Consider the following 20,584-nt stretch of genomic DNA (forward strand, 5'->3'; position numbering starts at 1 on the left):
TAAGAAATGTAAGAAGAAATAAATTTTTTTTACGTTTAATTTGTTTATTGTTTAAATGATAAATTACTACACTGTAACAGTATATTTATTAAAATCAATCCATACGATTTACACAGAAATTCAAGCAGTATTATAGTAAACACTCATGATTTTATTGGAGGTTTGCATAAATTTTTGCAAAATTTCATATCAAATTTTCAACCAAAAAAATGAAATAAAATAGGGCGAAGCGATGAATAGGGCGGGGTCCACGTGTCAGGAAAAAAGTGTCGCTAATTTCCGAAAAATACGGTATATATTCTCACCATAGCCTTATCTTGCTCATCATTGGCTTCACATTATAAACAGAACTCATGGGTAAAGGTTGAACAGTGACTTTGAACCTCATTTCTAGATCAGATATGAAGGTCATAGCATATCTCTTTGAAATCCAGTTTTGGAACATAAATTCTTTCCCATTAGCTTAATCTTGTTCAGATTAAATCTAAAGAATGCCTGTAGATAATTTGCAATAAGCTTTGATTAAAGTTCCATGCATGCCAACTGAAAAATATTTAAGTCATAGGTTAAGGTCAAAAATGTTCTCAAATGTTTTTTCATTCTTATTTCCATTATTTAAGCAGGGCCGTTTGAGATGGTCACTTTCTTAATGATGTCTAGCTTTCTTTTTTTAAAATAATTATATATTTCATATCAAAGAATATTACATGTATATAATAATATTACACTCAATCTCCAATTCCATGCACATTTTCCTAAATTACAATATAACTCTTTTTATGCAGAACAGCCTGTAATGTATGTTTGGGATAAAAGAATCTACTCTGACATCCAGAAGTGATACAAGATTTAAAAAGCATCTATTCGAGTTGGTGGAAAAACCATGGTGTCACATTGTTGCAAATATGATAAGCTCATCTATAACTTCAGGCAATTGTTTAATGTATATCAGTGGCGTCGGAACCATATTGAAAGTGGGGGGCTAGACTAATCCTCAGAAATCTTTACAAGCAAAAAAAAAAGTATCTCAATATTTCCGTCTTCTCAAGGTAAATTTTAAATTTTGGAACAATTTTCTTTCCTCCGAGAAAAAGTGGGGGGGGGGGGGGGCTGAACCCTCTATGATGCTATGTGCCTAATCGGGCTAATGGTTAGGTATAACTTTGCCAAAAAAGTGGGGGGGGGGGGGGGGGGGAGAGCTAAGCCCCCCCCCCTAGCCCACCCCCCCCCCCCCCGGTTCCGACGCCTATGTATATAACAAAATCACTCTATTTAACGTAGCTCGCGGGTTTGCTGACGTCACAATAGGAATCGACGTAAAGAGTTGACCGTCATAGTAAACTCATAATTTTATTTTAAAATGACAAATGAGATATTTAGAAGTATAAAAGAAAATATTTTAAAAAGCTTATATGCGGTTTATGACTGTTTATACAAAGATTTATGATATCAAGTGCTGAAAATTTAAAGATGTCACATACATTTTCACATTTTGTTCTATTAAGATAAAGAATGAGTGCGCGTTAGAACTCTTCCATTTAAAGTCATGTTTTAAAATAGAATGTATGCATTAACTTCGCTTTTTTTTAACAATTATAACTTCCGTAATCTGTACTACCGATTAAATTCTTAAATTTCTTTTGGCTTGAGATACCTGTTTTATTCGATTACTTACTTATAATGTCAGTAGTTGCCTGGCATTTTATTTTTGCATTGATTGACTCAGAGTTTCATAAAAACAAAAATAGCAATTTTCTGTATCTTTACAGCCTTACATTAATTGCATTTTTAAATAACATTCACAATAATGCCTAATAAGCATTAACATGTTCTAAAATGTGTTAAACAGCTGGTCTTGTCAATAAATGCATTTCAATTTTGGTGTTCTAAGAAGTAAGGAAATGACGACGTCAGGCTGACGTCGTAATAAAAATATAAGGTTTTGAGAAATCTTTTAAATCTTTAAAGTTTTTTTGCCAAAAATTGGCCGAGAACACATACTGATATTTTTTTATGAATTGATTCATAATTATCTCCTCTGTTTTTGTGTAGAGTATGATTAATTTCGTCTGAATCGTTTAAAAGTTTGGAGCATAGTTTTGTAATGCGTTTCTCGGTTAAAATGTGCATTTTACTATATATTTCATTGAAATAGCGTTGCTTGATTTTATTAATGACACTGTATTTGAAACACGATAACATTATTACCGCGCAGACGAATCTTAAATAAATTTCAGAAATAAAACTATGAAACCTATGGATCACGTGGACAAATTTTCAAGGTAGGTTTTCTCACAAGCAGGTAAACCCGCGAGCTACCTTAAACCATCCCTTCTTGCACAGCGTAGGGAGAAGTGGAACTTTTAATCAGGCCCGCATGTCAGAAATATCGTTATTTTAGTGCACCCGTAAAAAGGTGTTAGCTGATTTCACGCAATTATTGTTGCATAAAATGAACAGGGTGTAATTTTGCTATGTTTGAACACATTCTTAAATTTAACCGTTGTAAATTGTTGACATTTGATTGAAGATTTTTGACATGCAAAAAATGACGTCATAATCGCACTTGATTTCAAACGGCGAGGAGTTTCCCGAAAGTGACGGAGTTAGGGTAGTGACGGAGTTAGGGTGCTATGCGATAACGGTGCTTCTAAATGTGCAAGTGACTTCTTTGTTAATTGTCTTGAATTTCTCTGCAATTAACACTGAAGCCAATTGAACAGAAAGAAAAAAGATATACCAGCCTGATCTTTGTAGAATGAGATCACTTATTATACTTTTTAATTTTTTCATCTTTGCACCTTTTAAAAAAAACCGTATTTAGAAAAATCAAGATTTTTTATTTCGGAAAACCATTTACCGGAAGTCGGAACGTGAATATAAAATAGTTGACAAGTGAGTTGATAGTGAACCGAAATTGGGGTTTTGAGTTCGCCAATATCATATTGTACAATGTAAGTGTAACTTCACCTTGTTTTATTGAATATTAATGCAGTTTACCAATGCATATGTTCCAATACCAATGGCGTACGTCTAACGTAATGTTCTCGTGCCCCTATCTCAGTATCTGGTTCATAAAAAAATATGCAATACCCTTTACGGCTTTGATACAAAATGTTTTACCAACATGACATTATGAACACGTGCGTATCTTTAACTCTTTTTCAATTCAACCCATTTCTAGCGTACCAATCTAGGCAAGATTTCCGGAATCACTTTTAGGCACTGGTCTGAAAAAATTCGGAAGGATGACCTGGGAACTACAATGCATCCCATAGTAATAAAAAACTTTCAATTTAAGGCACACAAAAAATTGTACTATTTTTGGATGGATTAACCTAATTTACACATAAATTCTGTAAAAAAAAATTTTGACCTATTAAATTCTTCCTTCAGTTTACTACTGATATCACCTCTTTACTGAATGTATGTTCATTCGCCCTAAAATGCATTCGCCCTAGTTTCTGTTAACCCTAGTTTCCGTTTGCCCTAGGTCCGTTTGCCTTTAATCCCATTCACCCTATTTTAATACCTGATTATTGTAGTTGTATAATAATATTTTTTTGTATTCCGATCATTTTATACATGATGAAGAGATATATATTTATGCAAAACAGCACTATTGGAGCACCTTTAGTTACATAATAATAACCAACTGACTGACAATACAATGACTTATTGTGAATTAATTATATTATGCATGTAATTATGGTTTGATAGTTTCAAGTTCCATCAACGTATATCATTTATAGATCAAAGATTGTGCTATGTTCGGGTATTCAAATTCTCCAAAGATAGAATAGGTGCTCTTCTACTGCTTACCTTATAAATGGACCAATTAATGTCTTTTTATTTCTTTAATTGTTTAAAAACATCAAGCAAAACATTAAAATAAAACAACAAGACATTTATTTATAATTTACATCAATAAGATCTAACAATTAGACCAATGTATGTCTTTTTGAAGATATAAAATCATAAAATGTAAGAAAATGTTATTGGTAGTAAAGCAAGTTAATATGAAAGTAAAGTAAAATTTATCAATTAAAAAGTTAACACTAAATAAAATAAAGATTTTATCTTAAAATGATGTGGTTTGTGAACGAGGTTTAGATGGAGCGAACAAGGTTTAGGGCGAACAATAATTGAGAGCAAACAGACTCGGGTCGAATGGACTCAGGCGAACAGGAATACAGGGTGAACAAACCTGATAACCTCTTTAATTGCCTCAGATTTTCTCCGAAACATGTTAACTGACCTCAGAAAATGAAGTATGTTGAATTCATGTCGAGAGTCAGACAAATGGTCACAATTTTTACATGTAAACAAACTGCACCTCTTCACTTTATTGGGTTGGTGTTCAAAATAATATTAGAGGCAAGTAAAGGCAATTGTTGTAAAATGTCAGGAATTTCTACAGAATGCGTTCAGAAATAAGAATTAATCAAAGCAATGCATTTTTTTGTGTGCCATAAATTGCAGTTCAGACCAGGACCTACAGACCTGCAGATAGTTGCTAAATTGATGCATTTACTGGTTTCTCTTGCAGGTACATATGTAATCCTTTTTCCTCCTTGAATTCATTCAATGTTATAGTTCCCTTTTAGGAGGCTGAATGCCAGTGGATGGTCAACAAGTTGTCCATCAGATCTACCTAAAAAATTTACACATGTATACTTATGATATTTTTAGCCATACACTGTCATTTAGAAAAAACAAAAACAAAACTATTTCCCAATATTTTAGTTCAAGAAAATTGATATTGTTTAAAATTGCCTATGACTATTGAACGTTCTTAACTTTGACTTAAGGTTACTTTTTTCATTTAGATCAGGTTGCTTTGTTACAGAATGTTGAGAGTAATTAAATGGTGTCATAATTTTCTGACCATAAATGGGCATAACTGACAAACTGTATCAGTTATCTGAACTGTATTGTCTTAATTTTCTGACTTTTTAAAGCTGCTTGGTCAAATTTTTGGGCTTTAATTTAACAGAATATACAAAATGTACTGGATCTAGTCCTAAATAAGTATTCAGAACTTTTAATAAGCATCTGTCCATTGGATGTCCTAAGTTCACAGGTTATGGGGTAATTTGAATTCAATGAGCATTTTGCCAAGTCCTTGAATCGGATCCTGGAGTTACTCCAGCTTTTTCATTCTTTTATTTTCCAATTTAAATAACAAGTTCATTGGTCTGATGTTTCTTGTATTCATAGGATTGCCCTGCATAGAAAATCTTATGTTCCATCTTGCCTTGTTGCTTACATCTTGCCTTGTGGCCCCTTCAAATGTTACCTTATTTGAAAGATTATGAGAAAGTATCCCATTAAAAAGGATTCTTTTGTGTCTCAGTCTGGAGAGTATTGAGACAATTTGCTTGTTAATTTATGTATTCAAACAGAAAATAACACAAGCATAATTGTACCACTATATTTTAAAGAGTTTAATTTGAATGAAAGAGCAAAAAATTGATTATTGGCTCCATGATGTTGCACATATTTAAATAGGGTCAACACTGCCTCAGTTTACCAGAATAGATCATCAATAATGCATTAGACTTCAGTATAATCTACAAACAGGATCAAATGTTATAGCTGTTTAGGACTTAATTATTTCATTCAAATGCACTTTAGGAGGTATATTAGTCAGTTTAAACTTTTTGTGTTTTTTATTTCTTTAGAAGGTGTACATGTTTTCATATTATATGACATCTATCATAAACCACTAATGACTTGTAGTTGGATGCTAGTGGTTCTGCTAGAGGGTTACACTACTAATTTTGTTCTTTGTGGATAGTCCATGAATGGTGCTATTAGTATATTAGTCCAACTTGTTGGCATCAAATTTGCAAAAAGATGAATTCATATGAATCTAACTTTTTAGTCTATAAGGGATACAGTCTATATTCTGTGTTAATCATGCCTTTGTTTTATCAAGTAAGAAAAACATTTTTAAGGTAAAGGTCCATACCCCACTTGATAAGTAAAATGCGTACAGATTTTTTTCATATTTTTCAAACATGTTTTTGAGCATATGTTCTTATCAAATTTTACTCAGTTGGCTGGTCCATCGGTATCATTGAAGCTATGGCCGTGGCTAAAAATAGAACCAATTGCGGAAAACGGCGCTTTTTTCATACATAATGAATCTAAGCCTAACCCTGAAATTTTACTTTCACAAAATCATTTTTTGACTTTTGTCTTATGTAAAATGAAGGAATTATCATTTCAAAACAAATACTTTTTTGTTCACTTGCTTATTTATTAAAATATAGATAAATCTGCTAACAAATGAGATAAAATGAATTAAATTTTCAAAGCGAATTTAAGCTCTTGTAATTTTATTTACGTACAGAATTCTCTGAAATATTGATATCATTTACCCCTTAACGTCCTTAATCAATTGGAAATAAAATTACCCAAAGGACCGGCCTTTTCAGGATCACAATGGGCGTATTTTTGGTAAAAAACATTAAAACATATATTTTGAAAAAAGATCCGTAAAAATACAATTGTGCATAGGTTTATTATTTCATCACTCTAAAAAATATGTTTAGTTAATTGTTAAATAGAAAACATGATTTAAACAAACTGTTGATTAATCTGTATTATTTGAATAGCAAAAGATGGTTTCTTTTGGATTCAGTAAGTATAATGGATCGAGATCGGTATTTAGAAATTGCAGTCACACGCGTGGCGTGGATAATACTAACTACCTGATACGCTTTTAAGACAAAGGGTGCAAAACACAGTTTTATATGTAACGTTATAAGGGCGTTTTCAGATGAGGGGCAAGCAAAACTGCCCCCTATAAAAATAAATTGTTAAAACATGTTACATATATTTCTATATATCAATAGAAAGATAAAATCGTGAATTTTTTAAATATTTAAAAATAATGCACATGTAACTTAATGCTAGAATTTATTTGGTACTCAAATCATGCGGAAAATAGACAAAAGAATGCCTCTAAATGCAGTACACCCATGCATTTTAGGCTCCCCCTAAAAGCAGAATGCAACCAAATCAGTAATTTTTATTTCTGTACATTTTCAAGAACAAGTCCTTAGGCATCATTTCATAGTATTTTCAGGGTACATTCGCCAGCTTTTTAAAGAGCTATGTAACCCACTAAAAAATTCATGAAATTCTGCATGTGTAAAATCCGGATGTTTTTGGAGTTACCGCCCTTTATTTTAGAGTCTCACAAAATTAATTTTTAAAATTTTTCTACATACTTTTTTCATGTATTCGAAAGATAATTCACTATATTATGCAACTGAGAATTTAAAAATTTGATTTTCATGTATACCGCATAAAAATAGCAGGAAAATCCCTACCCATCATGCTTTTCCCCAGAGAAAAACCCCCTGGATTTTATACGAAACTGTGTTTAGCTACCAAACCTCTATTCAAACTTTTTTAAACTGGTTTAAAGACTGTTCTTAAAATGAAATAACTTTTCTTCAGCGTATGGTTTTAATTCTAAAAACATTTTTTGTGTGGAAAATATATATATGCTCGTTGCTAAGCGAAAAGGATAAAGATGATATCGGTCAAATTATTTCCCCTTGTGTATTTATCTCCCTTATGCACTGGAATAGATCTCGGTCAGGATTTCATTTTGGGTGTTTATGGACTTTCGGGGATTAATGTTCAAATATTTGGATTAAATTCAACCTTATAATGCATTGATGTTTATGCAGGAAAACAGTAAGTACACAATCGACACAACCTATTCAAGTTTTCATTTTGCTGATTAATAGGCCTAATTGATTGCAGTTGTCAGTATTTTGAATAGCTTTGTTTTGAATCAATTTCTAGGTCAGCTTGATTTCAGAACAAATTAGACCCGGCCTCGTTAAATTACACCTTTTAACGCTAGCTCTCAATTAGATCGGGCACGGACAAGACGTAGTAACGCGTGAATTACGTCAGACGTTGTTTTGTGACGTATGGATAATTACCTTAAATCAACATTTTTAGACTTAGTCTATTATTATAACAGATTTGGTCAGGATTGTCAAGGTTTGCCATACATTACAGTATGCATACATTAATTCATAACTAGCCCCTGTGGTGTTGTTGTGGTATGCGGGATAACAGGTTCTTATCCAGTTACCTGGCTTATTATATTACAACATAATTGAACGGGTTAATTGCTGATAATGACTTTTAATTCCATAATGCACCGATTTAAACCTTTACTTTTGCCGATTGCTGTTAAATAAGACGAGGCGATTAGGAATTGTGAGCTAGGCAGTTGAAAAGTGGGTGCCGTCCTTATCAGTGTGTATTGTGGAATAAGAGACATTTTTATGTCATGCATGATTAGCAATGTGTGAAGGAGATAAAAGAGAAATATGTAATCAGATAATGAAATTCTTTTCCCCTGAAGCCCAACTGTGTGGATAGATTTATCAATGGATCGGTTTAGGGAGCTCTACCACATTCAGGGTAAGAGCAGGAGAAAAATATCTTCGTTATGTATGTTTATTCATCACAGCTTAGACATGTGAAACCATTATATTTTGAATTCATTAATAAGTTATTCTTAATTTAGTGTCTGTATGCAAATATTATAACTGCAGGAATTTAATTTGAATTGCATAAAAGTTTTGAAATAGCTGCCGTGGCATCATTGATCTAAAAACAGTGGTGAAGAAATTCTTGTTTCTTTTCTGGAGCTATCACAGTGCCAATATTTGTCCCTGACTCTCCAGTGTTATACATGTACACTGTTTATTGAAAATATACATGATACATGTACTGTAAGTTTTACTACCGGTAAGTCCTGAGAAAAAAAGTCATTCTCATTGCTACAGAACCTTGCAGTATTTACAGTGTAAATATAGGTGTAGTTTCCTCTAGCCAAGACATCCCAGGTATGTTTTACTAAATGAAGATAAATCATTAAGTGATAGAGTTGTGTCCCTTTGTTATGAGCTGTGGGCAGTGCATTGATTGATCACTAGGTGGTGTGCTGTCTGTGGGGAGGTGAGGGCAGATTGTTTTTACTGGCTCGTCTGTGTGTAGCTCTGTCACCATGCAATTCACTCAAGGTAAGACTGACAGATATAGCCCAAGTATTCATGGTTGTTTTTTAGTACACTGTACTTGGCCTAAATGTAATTATGGGATCTTTTCATTGAGATCATACAAGCCTAAATTGTGTTTTTCTTTTGGATGGTTTTCATTTTCAGACTCTTTAAGTGTTGATAGATATTGTTATAACTTACATTGTTTCCATACTTTTGAAAAGTAATTTTTTTTTTCCAAATTTTCATTAGATTTAATTTCTATTATCTATTATTATTCTATTATCTTGGTTGAAATGAATGAATGCAGAAAAAAATGATGGCAAATTTATCTGAATTGCAATATGCAGGAAGCACAGGAAAATAAATTTTATTCTGACTTGCCCCAGGTGCTTGTTTTAAACCAAATTACATTGTGTTTTTACGAATCGATACACACAACAGATTTATGTGGGGATTCGTTGGTTTTCTGTAGAAATCATTCTCTTTCTTGTTCAGATCAAAGTTAGTTTTGTTGCAATCTTTTAAACTCTTTAACTCAGATTAATCTACAATAATAGATGAGAGAGACAAATGTCTGTAAATTGTGCATACAGTAATTTGGGTTGTTCATTTCGTTCAATTTGAATCAGTTGTTGGATTTTCTTTACATTAGGATGTGCGATACAGGCCTTTTATAGTTCTTCTGTAATAAATATTTGAACAAGGCAATGAGATCTACAGATAGGACCTGGTTTATCTGTTCTGCCTGAGTAGCAGATGAAATCAGGTTCTCTTTCATTGCTCCATGTCCATCCTATTTCCAATGGAAATATCATGTATGTTTTAATAGATGCGTTTAATCTTATGCAGCACATATGTTGGCTACACTGTATATCTCATGATGTTATTCAACTACATGTATTATGACATAGCATACAAAAAGTAATTTTCTGGCACATTACATCAATTACATACAGAACATATACCATAAATAATATGTATTGGTCTAAAAACAATTTCGTTATTAAATGAGATATATATCCGATACTGAACATCAACTTCATCTTTCTCTTTACAGGATTAAACAGAGGTGATCTAAATGCTTCAGAACCCAGACTACAATCCTCATGTCGTGGTCAGTAATATGCTGTTATGTCACAGAGTACCTCACCTGACCAGGTAATTACTTCAGAGGGCAGGCAGTTAGTACAGATAGAAATAACTAGAATATTTGTATTAGCAAATGATATTGCTTGGCATGGTAAACACTCACAACATCTTGTCCCCATTGATCTGTTATGAAGGAGCCACTTGAGCTAGAAGCAGGATACCACTTCAGCTAGAGGCTCTTGGATTCTTTTGTGTGTTGTAGTAGAATTGTACCTGTGATTTGATATTGTGTCACTGTGTCATTTGAATTTGATCTTAAGTTCAAATATAACAGAGAATTTTCAACATAGTTTACCTCTCTCTCTCTCTCTCTCTCTCTCTCTCTCTCTCTCTCTCTCATTCTCTCTCTTCAGAAATATATTGGTAAATTGAAGAAATAATTTGGGTTTTGCAAATGACTGGAGTATTAATTTTTTTTTGGGGGGGGGGGATTATTATCCAGAGTGTTATTCATCATTGATTTACTCATCTAAATCTGATTAAGCTTCTACGTATGTTTCTAGCCTGTACATTGGACCTTTCTTGTCCAAACAGTTCATACAAGTCCCACCATACAAGAATTATAGAAAAATTGATGAAAATGAATTGTTTTAAAAAGTAATAAAAAAGTATATGTACTAATTGTTTATTTTGACATGAACTTTTATATATAATAACTGGTTGATTTTAAAACACGTATGATTTAAACACTGCATTATTGGAATATGTATATAAAATTTCCTCTTACATGAAGTTTGACATTTTCATGGCTTTGACATTTATAAACTGTAAAATAATGTCAGCCAGATCATACTTCTACACGGTGTTCTTATCAGGAGCAATAAAACATGTTAGTATGCTTTTAATAAAAATCTCTCGGTCAGTAGAATTTGGTAATTCAACAATCAATCAATTCAAATAAATGTGTGGAATTTCATCTCACTTGCTTGTCAAATTTTTTGTCCCTTGAATGGCTTTAATGTCACAGTTCATTTTAATACAATACATCAATATCAACCAGTAGTTAATTTGTTCAGCTTTAAGCAATGTTGGTTTTATCATATCATTCCCATTTCCTGTACAAACCGCTCAACATGAAAAGCGTTTCTCCCGTACATGTCTGCTTAGGGGAAGTATTGCAGGAACAGTAAATATTGACACCAACCCATGTTTGTACATATATCTCCCCGGAATACACTAAAGTCTACCTATATACCCTATCATTTTATCAGTCGCCCCATGTGGGTCTTTTTTTCTGGTTTTGTTTATCTGGGCATCATATATTCTTGTGTTATTGGAATCTGTTCAATAGATATTGGAGTGTCGCTTTGGTCTGATATGTAATTTACTGGATATGTTTAGACCACAGCTTGTTGTAATGAAGTTTGGAAGTTACAGTTTCAGACAGGACAAAAAATTCTGTGAGGATGGAGGATTTTGAGGTTTGTGCCTTATATCAGCAAAGTTTAATAAGTTCAGATGTCAATGTCATTATTGTCTTATGAATGATAAGATTTGCTTTAAAAAATTTTTATAACCAATAGCAAATAAATTGTATGTTCAGTATAATTAGAAATGTTCTTAGAAGAAAGTATACTGGTAATTGGTTACATTTCAATCTCCAAAAGCATGCATTGCTGCAGAGAAATTTGAGAGCTGCCAGTGTTAGGTGTTAAATCTGAAAATTTTATTCCTAATCCAAGGTTCCTTTAAATCAGGCGTAATGACTGTTATTTTCCTTCCACAACTACAGTTCAAATCGTGGCAGAGAAATTAGAACAGAAAAGCTGTTTCTGCATGAGAGCTCAAGTGTTATGATGTCTTTATAAAGACACTTATTGTACATACTCATGCATGTACACTATTAATTGTCAGTAAGGATTTTTTCGGGTTGACAAATCTCAACTAAACACAGGGGTATAATTGCTGATGGACCTCATTCCCAATCTATTCTAGTTCATATACTGTAAATATGAGTGTGAGATTTTTTCACATGCATTTTTGCCTGAAGCTTGATGATGTCATTGTTTTAACACAGATCTCGGTTGCATAGAAAGCTTATCATTTTATTTTCAGTCTGCATGTGTTCCATCACATTGGCATTTATATTTTACTTATTTTGGCATTGAATTTAAAATAAAAGTGACATTTTTTCATTGCGAATATACATCCTACTCATATTACAAACCAAATGGCCAAGCTGTTTATTTAGCTATTTGTGTAGACAAGGAATGCTATTTTTTAATAAAAAGCATATACAGTTATGACAATCTTAATTGAATGTAACAGGAATTTAGAATTAGTTAAAAGTTCCAATATACATTTATACTTTTTTTGGATAACTCCCAGTTTTCTTGAAAGTTATCATGTTTTTTTTTTAAAGGATATTGGCAAGAATTTATTGTATTTCATGTTTGTGTCTGGAGAATAAATCTGTCTCTTTTTCTAGCTGCTGTCTGGAGGACAGTTCAAATGGATTCTGTCCTTACCACAAAATAATAAACCTCAGGAGGGTCTTAGTGCATACATAAATTTGACTGAGTGACAGTTAACACATATTTCTTGCTTTTCTAGATGGTTCAGTAACAGTCCAAAAACAAAAAAAATATCTCTGCCCCAAAATAGAATGACCTGCCTGCTTGGTTAGTTGGTTATTATTCTACATGCTCAAGAAGACATAGATATGAAAGACGATCATCATTGTCAGCTTGTAATGCTTTAAGAAAAAAATACCATATTTATATGGACCTCATTCAAGCAAGTTTGCAGGCATTCCAAACTCTGTCTCTATTTTCGCATCTGGTTTATTGCTTTAGCAATTTTGATTGTGTCTATAGATCTTAAGCACTTTTTTATGTATGAAGAAGCAATACACTGAATTCAGCATTTACTTTTATAATATCAACTAGTGAGGAAGTCCATGAAATGCTCACGAAATTCAGGTGTAATATACATGTATTAAAAACAAAATTAGGCACAATGTACTTAATATAGCACTTAACTTGTTGTTACATGTACAAGTGTCATGGGAGAAAGACGTTGTAAATATGATAGAAATATACCTTGGTGGTAAAACAATGGGAGCACTAAGCATTACAAGTCTTTTCAAACTAAACCTTTTTTTTTAAACAATGCAGGCTTCACTTTTGGTTGGTTTTCTTTTTTGTTGCCGTTGTCGTCAGCCATGACAAATTAAACATGCAAGAACAACTGTAAAATTTATCCATGGCATAAAAAGAGTAAACAATAGAAAAACTTTTCTTTAATCTTCAAACTTACGGATTTCAATTTAAAGTGAACTGTGGTGGTTTTATTTGATGTGGATGTAAACTGTGTCATTCAATTTCAAACCTGAAAAAAAAATTATCCACTGGAAGTCTTGCATGAAAGGACTTTTGTGATATCCTGAAATATTGTTTATGGTGAAATAAATAAAATTATTTGGGATAAAATGGATAGACTACCGCTGACTTTAGTGGAAGCTGTAAACAATGCTCTCCAAGAGGGGAAGTCCCTATCTTGGCGTGTCCATGGAGGGGATGATAAGGTCATGATGAACATCATGTGGACCCGGACCAAAAAGTCCCTCACCGTCAGACCAGTCAAACCACTGCTGGTGGTAGGCTACAATTATACAAGGAGCACAACATTTGAGCTCTATTTTTCTTTCTGCAGTTATATGCAGTTGAGATTTCTTTATAAGATAAAGCTTATCATAGGGTCAACAAGTGCCTGTGGCACTTGACCATTGCTATTTCTTGCATATGTTAATGTATATACAGTAGGCACATGATATTTTTTTCTAAATAGAGTAAGTTCTTGAAGACTTTATTAAGATCGATATTTGTTTAAAATTTAATTATTTTTTTTTTCTTTTACAGGCATCTTCCTCTTCTGACTCTAAGTCCGATGATAGTTTCCCTGTAAAAGAACCAACTTCTGTTTCCAAGCCATTGCCAAAAGAGGGGCGTCGCCAGCTTCCTCCAATACCCAGCCCTGACACAAAGCTCGCAATGGCATCAGAAATCAAACAGAGGCAGAATAATATGCCCAAGAGTGGATCCAATGGGCACGGGCAACTTTTTACTGAGTACAAACTTATGGCAGAGTAGTAAGTAGAGTCATTGGTCACTGTGATGAAAATCATGTTTCAAATACATGTGTTACTTATGTAAATTTGAGTTGATCATCGGTACATAATCTATGCTGGAAATGTATAGGAGATTATTTTTTTACAGTAATTTATTGACGACCCACAAGTGTCCTGGTTGTTACGTGGTTCCCTCTGCCTTAACCCCTCTGAGTAAGTACATGTACATGAGTACCAGTAATGAAACTCCTTTAGATGTAATGCTCATACCAAAGAGCTAAATTTGTCTATGATAAAAGCAAAGGGAAAAGAAAACTGCTTTGAGGTTTAACTATTCCTGTTACACCAACAAACTTATGGTAGATCTGTTCAGTTAACATGTTGTTCCAAATACTTTTCCAGTTTGGCATGGTGTGTTATTCATCAGACAGGGACTGTATCAAGAGGGAATTTTCCGATTTATTCTAACCATTCCTGAGAATTTCCCTGATGGAGATTGTCCTGTAAGTAATTGTAGTAGGAGATCTAAACTTTAAGCTAAATCGACACCTTAATTATATTGATTAAATTTGAGGAATTCAAAGCAAATCATAAAGACTACAATCATTAAGATTGTCTAATTCACAGATTACCCAGTCAGTTACAGTAATGTTATATCATTAATGTTTCAGAGTCTAGTCTTTTCCTTCCCTGTCTTTCATCCATTGGTGGACTCCAGCACTGGAGAATTAGATGTCAAGAGAGCTTTTCCCAAATGGAGGTAATTTTATGTCAAACCGTCTTTTACAAAGTTTCACTTGATAGCTGAGTCATCCTGCAAGAATAAAGAATAATGACAATTATTTTTTTTATTGAATTTTCTATTTTTTTTCCCTCTCTCTCCAGAAAAAGTGCAAACCATATATGGCAGGTGTTGCTGTATGCCCGCCGTGTTTTCTACAAGATTGACACTAAACTACCCTGGAACAAGGAAGCCGCTTCACTGTATGTTTACGATGGGGAATTGTGTATATACTTGTACATTGTATGTTATTGTGGGGATCAATTTTTTATGGATAATCCACATGAACATATTTATGTAGACATCATTTTATTGATGGCCAGTGTTCAATGATGATCAATGATCATTAAATTGTAAATGTATCTTGGAGGGAAAATTATGGGTAGGGTAAACCATTAAATCCATTTATACTACTTATAAATAAAATTATCAGATATGGGACTGAATATTGCTGCTCTGTGACAATATATTGTAAACATAGCTAAAAAGGATATGTGCAATTTCATTCCCTTATTTAGCATGTTGAATTCAATGGGAATTGTTTGATTGGTATATGAAAATGGTTTTTATCCCTGATGATATCGAAGAAACATGTACATCTTAATTTATATTTTTCATTAATTCATTTTGTTGCCTCACAAAAGATATGACAATGAGCCAGAAGCCTTCAGGAAGGAAGTATTAAAAACAGTCAGCGCCAGTAAAGAGAAGATAGATGAGCCAGTCAAATCAGACGACCCACATATACTCAGGTAAAACCATCCCTTACGATGTGGAACGTTGGACTTTTAAAGCTGTAAAATGTGTCAGTCCAGCATGCTGTACAATGATAGGCCTGTGTTTATTAATACATGTACATTGTATAAAGCTTGGCTACTGTGTAAGCTTTCAACATGGAAACTGGGGGATATAAGCTGACCAAATTTCCATGTGTCGTTTAAAGTAAGGATTCATCACACATCTCCATGTATGTCTGCTTTTATGTCAGATAGATTTAACCTATGCAAGGTGAAATGAATCCCCCATGATTTCATAGATGATTTTAGATCATCATAGCTGATATCAATCCTTGTTTTCTATCTCCATACCAAGGCTCAAGTATAGAAAATAATTTATTGCATGGATGGAAAATCATGTTTGATAAGGCATGTGAAACCTGTATAGATCCTAAATATCATTTTGTCTGCAAGTTTCAGATTTTCCTATACCTCATAATTTGAATCAGTCCTTAATTGGTTCAAAAATAGGTGACTGTTAACAAAAAAGTGGACTACCATATACATGTATGAGTATTCTTGTAGGTTCACACCCCTTGACCCTAGTGTTCATGAAGAAGTGAGAAAAAAGATGATGAGTATGCAGGTAAATTGCACAGGTAATCTTGGCTTGGTGTGTGGTCTGTTAACACCTTTTTCATTACTTACTTCTTACTTATACAACTTAAATATACATGGAATAGCAAAGTAGTAGTTTAGTTTTCTATTCTGAATTCTTATGCTGTACTATTTGTTTATCATGTAGAGTGCATTGTGAACTGTAAAATCATAAACATTCAAAGGGAGTCAGTTTACTGTGAACATATTCAATTTGGCATGTACAATATTTGGCAGAAAATAGATTTTTTAATAAATTGGTGTGGATTTCAATTAGTGTATTTACAAATGGAATATATTACATGTCTTATTCTTTTCTTTTAAGATACATAATTCTTGATTTATGAAATCAAAACTGAATATTCATGATTTTACATTATTAGTCAGGTATTAATACATAACCAGTATACACCGTGTTGATAACCTTTATATATAGTTTGTTTGTATACCTGTATTAACTGTAGTTTCAGACAATATACATTTACGTTTATTCATACTACTCAGCTCTGACTTTTGACTTTATGTTAGAAATGAGCCAATACAAACGCTTGAATTTGTTTTGAACTTTGAAAATGTACAGAAAGTTTTGATCTTGAATCTATTAGAAAGATATATTGACATGCATCCTGCATGGGATTTGTTGGGATTAGGCTGCATGCTATTGTATATGGTCATGTAGATTCCTTACACAGGCACTTGAGGTTAAAAGCATTTCTTTGACGATGTATAGATGGATGATTTTCAGCAATTATTATGACTTAAGAAAAAAGAAGAGTTTTAACCTCAATTGCCTGTGATTCTGTAGGATTATCAGTACAGAATAACAATTACATTTAAGACAAAACGTGCTTTGGTTTTAAGGTTGTATGGGACATCTGTCGATATTAACGTGGATAAAAGTACATTTATAATCAGTTTTCCTGTAAACAGTAGATATACCTCCCAATTTATTGTATATTTTTGAAAATTTTATAAGGATGGAATCTACATGATATAGTTTGTTAGAGTGACTACAGTTACATTTGATATATTTTACTTTGACTTAAAAAAAAAAAAGTAAATATTTTTTTTCATTACCCTTGTCTTAAAATTTAAAAGCAATAAAATCCTTAATAAGACTTGTATTCTCTACAAAATTTTCAAAAAATTTCAACCAAAGACATACCTTGTAATATACGGTATATAGCATTGATTTTAAAGTTTAATGTTATAGATTAAAGTTTTTTAAAAACGTAATTCGACAATCAAAGGAACAAAATTGTTTTAATACCTATTGTTTTTGCTAGCTTGTATAAAGTTGACCCAATTTTACCATGAGTTTTGTTTATTGTAGGTCAGTCAAAATGAACCGGGGGGAGTTAAACCAGGCCTATCCTGGATGAAGCCAGGAAGTGTTCAGATTTTTGCCAGGGAGGATTCGGCTTCAGCATGAACCTGGCAGTTAAATCTCCTATTGTTTTGGAGAGTTCAGAGAGTACAAGACAGTGACTTGTGTGCGTGTGACATTTACATGATTATCATGCTGCAATGAATCAATACTCTTGAGTGAACCATTGTGAGTTTACAAGCAACAGAACTATGGTATTTCTAACCTAAAAATGGTGCTCATCTAACTTTTGTGTGAATTTATTTCTGCAAAAATGTTAAAAACTTGAATTAAGACGGATTTTTTAAAGACATTGTTTAATATGAATGTTGGCTATGAGTAAATCTGTGCATGTGGTTTTTGTTAGAAGAAATTTTTATGTTTAAATTAATTATGATTGGTATTTTTTACTAAATTATTTAATTGAAAGGTTGATACACATGTACTTTCAGGAAAATTTTGTGAATGAGAGTACATATTTATTTGTATTACAACGTTTGTAAAAAAAAAAAGTGAGAATTATTTATCGCTCTTTTATATGAGGAACTTGATTTAGAAACTTGAAATAATCTGGGTTATTTTAAATGTATACTATATTTTGAGAAAGGATTCAAATAATTTACATTTGGATTTATTGGGTTTAAAAAATCTTATAATCATTCATGTGTTATTAACTGCAAAAAATGCAATTTTTGTACTACCAACAAATTTTGCTTACTTTGTAACCAATAAATATACAAAGTTAAAATACATTGTACTGAAGTTGTAAACTTTTGCACAGTACACAATGTATTGGTGGTACACACATGTAATTGTTGTGAAACATTTTTTTTTCAACCTCAAGGTTTGTGCCAAAACCACAGTGTGGATCAAAGCATACACGATCCCTGAATTTTTTTCCAAGCTACTTTAACTATGAAATGGAACCTTGGCTAACTGATAAAAATATTCTTTTAGCATATTTCATGGGAAATCTAAACTCTTCAATTCCTGATTTTATTTACCACATAATGATAGTTATATACTGGTCCATGTAATTCATAAATAATTGTCCACTTGAAATTTACACAATCAGTTTTCACAATCAACAAAATCCCCCCTCCCACTTTACCTGGTAAGTGAAAGTTTATTTTAATTATTAGGCCCTGCAATTACAGCATTCAAATCAACAGCCTTGTACATATGAGTGAACAAATTAAAAACCTCCAAACTTAAGTAGACTTGTGGTTTTGGGAAATTCATCACACACCCTTTGTTGTTTTACACAAAACTGCCTGATTAAAGGGGGATAACCTACTTTTAAAATAGCATTTTTTAATTTGCCCACTGATGTGAAATTGACAATCACTAGTGAAATCTATATAAGTAGGATAACGAAGTAAAGTAAAACAATGGTCATCCATAATCTTATTTGCAGACAAAAAAAAAAAAACCACACCATTCAAAAACCCTTTAATCAGTTTGGTGAATGTTTGGGCAAGTCATTTGCCCTTTGCAATAGATTGCTTTGTGATGGTAAATTTCAAGCTACAGGTGTACAGCATGTTTTTCTATATCATATGTAGATTGTTTCCTCTTTTTTCATTTTGAAAAGAAAATGTTGTGAATGTTATGCACTTTTTACTGTTTCATTTGTAAGATTACTCATTGAACATATCAAATATTCTATGAACTTTGAAATAAAACTGATTTATATATTTGAACCTGATACTTGTTTTTTTTTAATTAAAAAAGAAGCACTTGCTTTTTATTTATTGTATGCTGAATTATTATTTTCTCCCTTTACACCTTTCGAAGATACTAAGTTCTATTAAATATTGACCCTCAATTTTATAAAAATATCAATATTTTATTAAATTTTAAATCAAATATGTAGACACAACATTTTTAATTTTGGTTACCAATGAAGAAAAATTTGTATTTTGATTGAAAAAATGATTTGTGACATTAAAATGTTATAGATTTTTCAGACTATGATTATGAAGTTTATAATTTAGATTCCATATTGACAATGTAATTGTTAAGCATGTCTTGCTAGTTTTTTTTTTTTCAAAGCCCACTTTATATTTTGGAAATTCTATCATAGATGGAGATTTTATTTGTAAAAACAATCTATGTCTAAGCATAAAAAAAAATAAATGAAAAAAGTTTTATCTCATGTCATTTATTTAGATAAGATTCTTTAGATTTTCAAGAAAGCAAGTTTAAATCATATTGAAGTTACTTATAAAGATGAAATCATTGAAAAAAAAAATTGGCTCTTTATATACGCCTATAAAATTATTGGTGGTTAAAGGGAGATAACCTACTTTAACTTTTTTGAATTTGCTCAATGGTGTGCTACAACCACTGGATGAAAGTCAACAAATAGGAAAAGGAATTTGTTATCATTAAGGCAAAATTAACGGTTATTCTTAACCCTATCTGCTTACAACTTAAAAAAAAACACTTAAAGGTACTTCAATAATTTTTGCTTTTAGAATTGACATGTTTGTAAGCAATACATTGAATTTAAAGTCCACTACATATAAATAATTAAAGACATTGATTTATTTTGATGGTGAAGGTCAAAAGTATTTTCTTAAGTTACAAACATGAAAAAAAAGAAAAAAAAAAAAAAAAAGTTACAAATATGACCAATTTTCCATACTCTCAACTATATTGTTAAAATGGCATACATACCGATAATAGTAATTTTGTTCAAGAAATGCTGTTGATACCTTTAGATCAACAGGGTAAATCTTACAAATAGCATATTGCTTCTGAATGTAAAAATTGCATGGGTGTTATAATGTGAAATGT

At 32.2% G+C, this 20,584-nt stretch overlaps 1 protein-coding gene across 4 annotated transcripts; it reads left to right on the plus strand.

Annotated features, from left to right (window-relative positions):
* The first annotated feature begins 2,835 nt into the window (after window positions 1-2,835).
* LOC128188631 (AKT-interacting protein-like) lies at window positions 2,836-19,485 on the plus strand. Of its 4 annotated transcripts, none has more exons than XM_052859798.1 (10): window positions 2,836-2,954; window positions 10,102-10,202; window positions 14,054-14,283; window positions 14,411-14,475; window positions 14,665-14,765; window positions 14,934-15,022; window positions 15,148-15,246; window positions 15,688-15,795; window positions 16,345-16,418; window positions 17,750-19,485. In XM_052859798.1, the coding sequence occupies exons 2-10, from the start codon at window positions 10,176-10,178 to the stop codon at window positions 17,761-17,763; spliced, it is 807 nt and encodes a 268-aa protein (XP_052715758.1). In that variant the 5' UTR covers window positions 2,836-2,954; window positions 10,102-10,175; the 3' UTR covers window positions 17,764-19,485. The 4 variants fall into 4 exon arrangements, with proteins under 4 accessions (XP_052715758.1, XP_052715755.1, XP_052715757.1 ...); XM_052859795.1 differs by having other exon boundaries at window positions 16,345-16,405; XM_052859797.1 differs by lacking the exon at window positions 2,836-2,954 and adding an exon at window positions 8,185-8,460 and having other exon boundaries at window positions 16,345-16,405.
* The last annotated feature ends 1,099 nt before the right edge of the window (window positions 19,486-20,584 follow it).

Source organism: Crassostrea angulata, chromosome 6 (assembly GCF_025612915.1).
Source record: "Crassostrea angulata isolate pt1a10 chromosome 6, ASM2561291v2, whole genome shotgun sequence".
Classification (NCBI taxonomy): domain Eukaryota; kingdom Metazoa; phylum Mollusca; class Bivalvia; order Ostreida; family Ostreidae; genus Magallana; species Magallana angulata.

Bases quoted from the DNA above. Each gene is read 5' to 3' on its own strand.
- LOC128188631 (XM_052859795.1), top strand. From the start codon at position 10,176: ATGTCACAGAGTACCTCACCTGACCAG. The intron at 10,203-14,053 runs GTAATTACTTCA...TTTCTTTTACAG, and splicing joins AGAGTACCTCACCTGACCAG to GCATCTTCCTCTTCTGACTC. The intron at 15,023-15,147 runs GTAATTTTATGT...CTCTCTCTCCAG, and splicing joins AGAGCTTTTCCCAAATGGAG to AAAAAGTGCAAACCATATAT.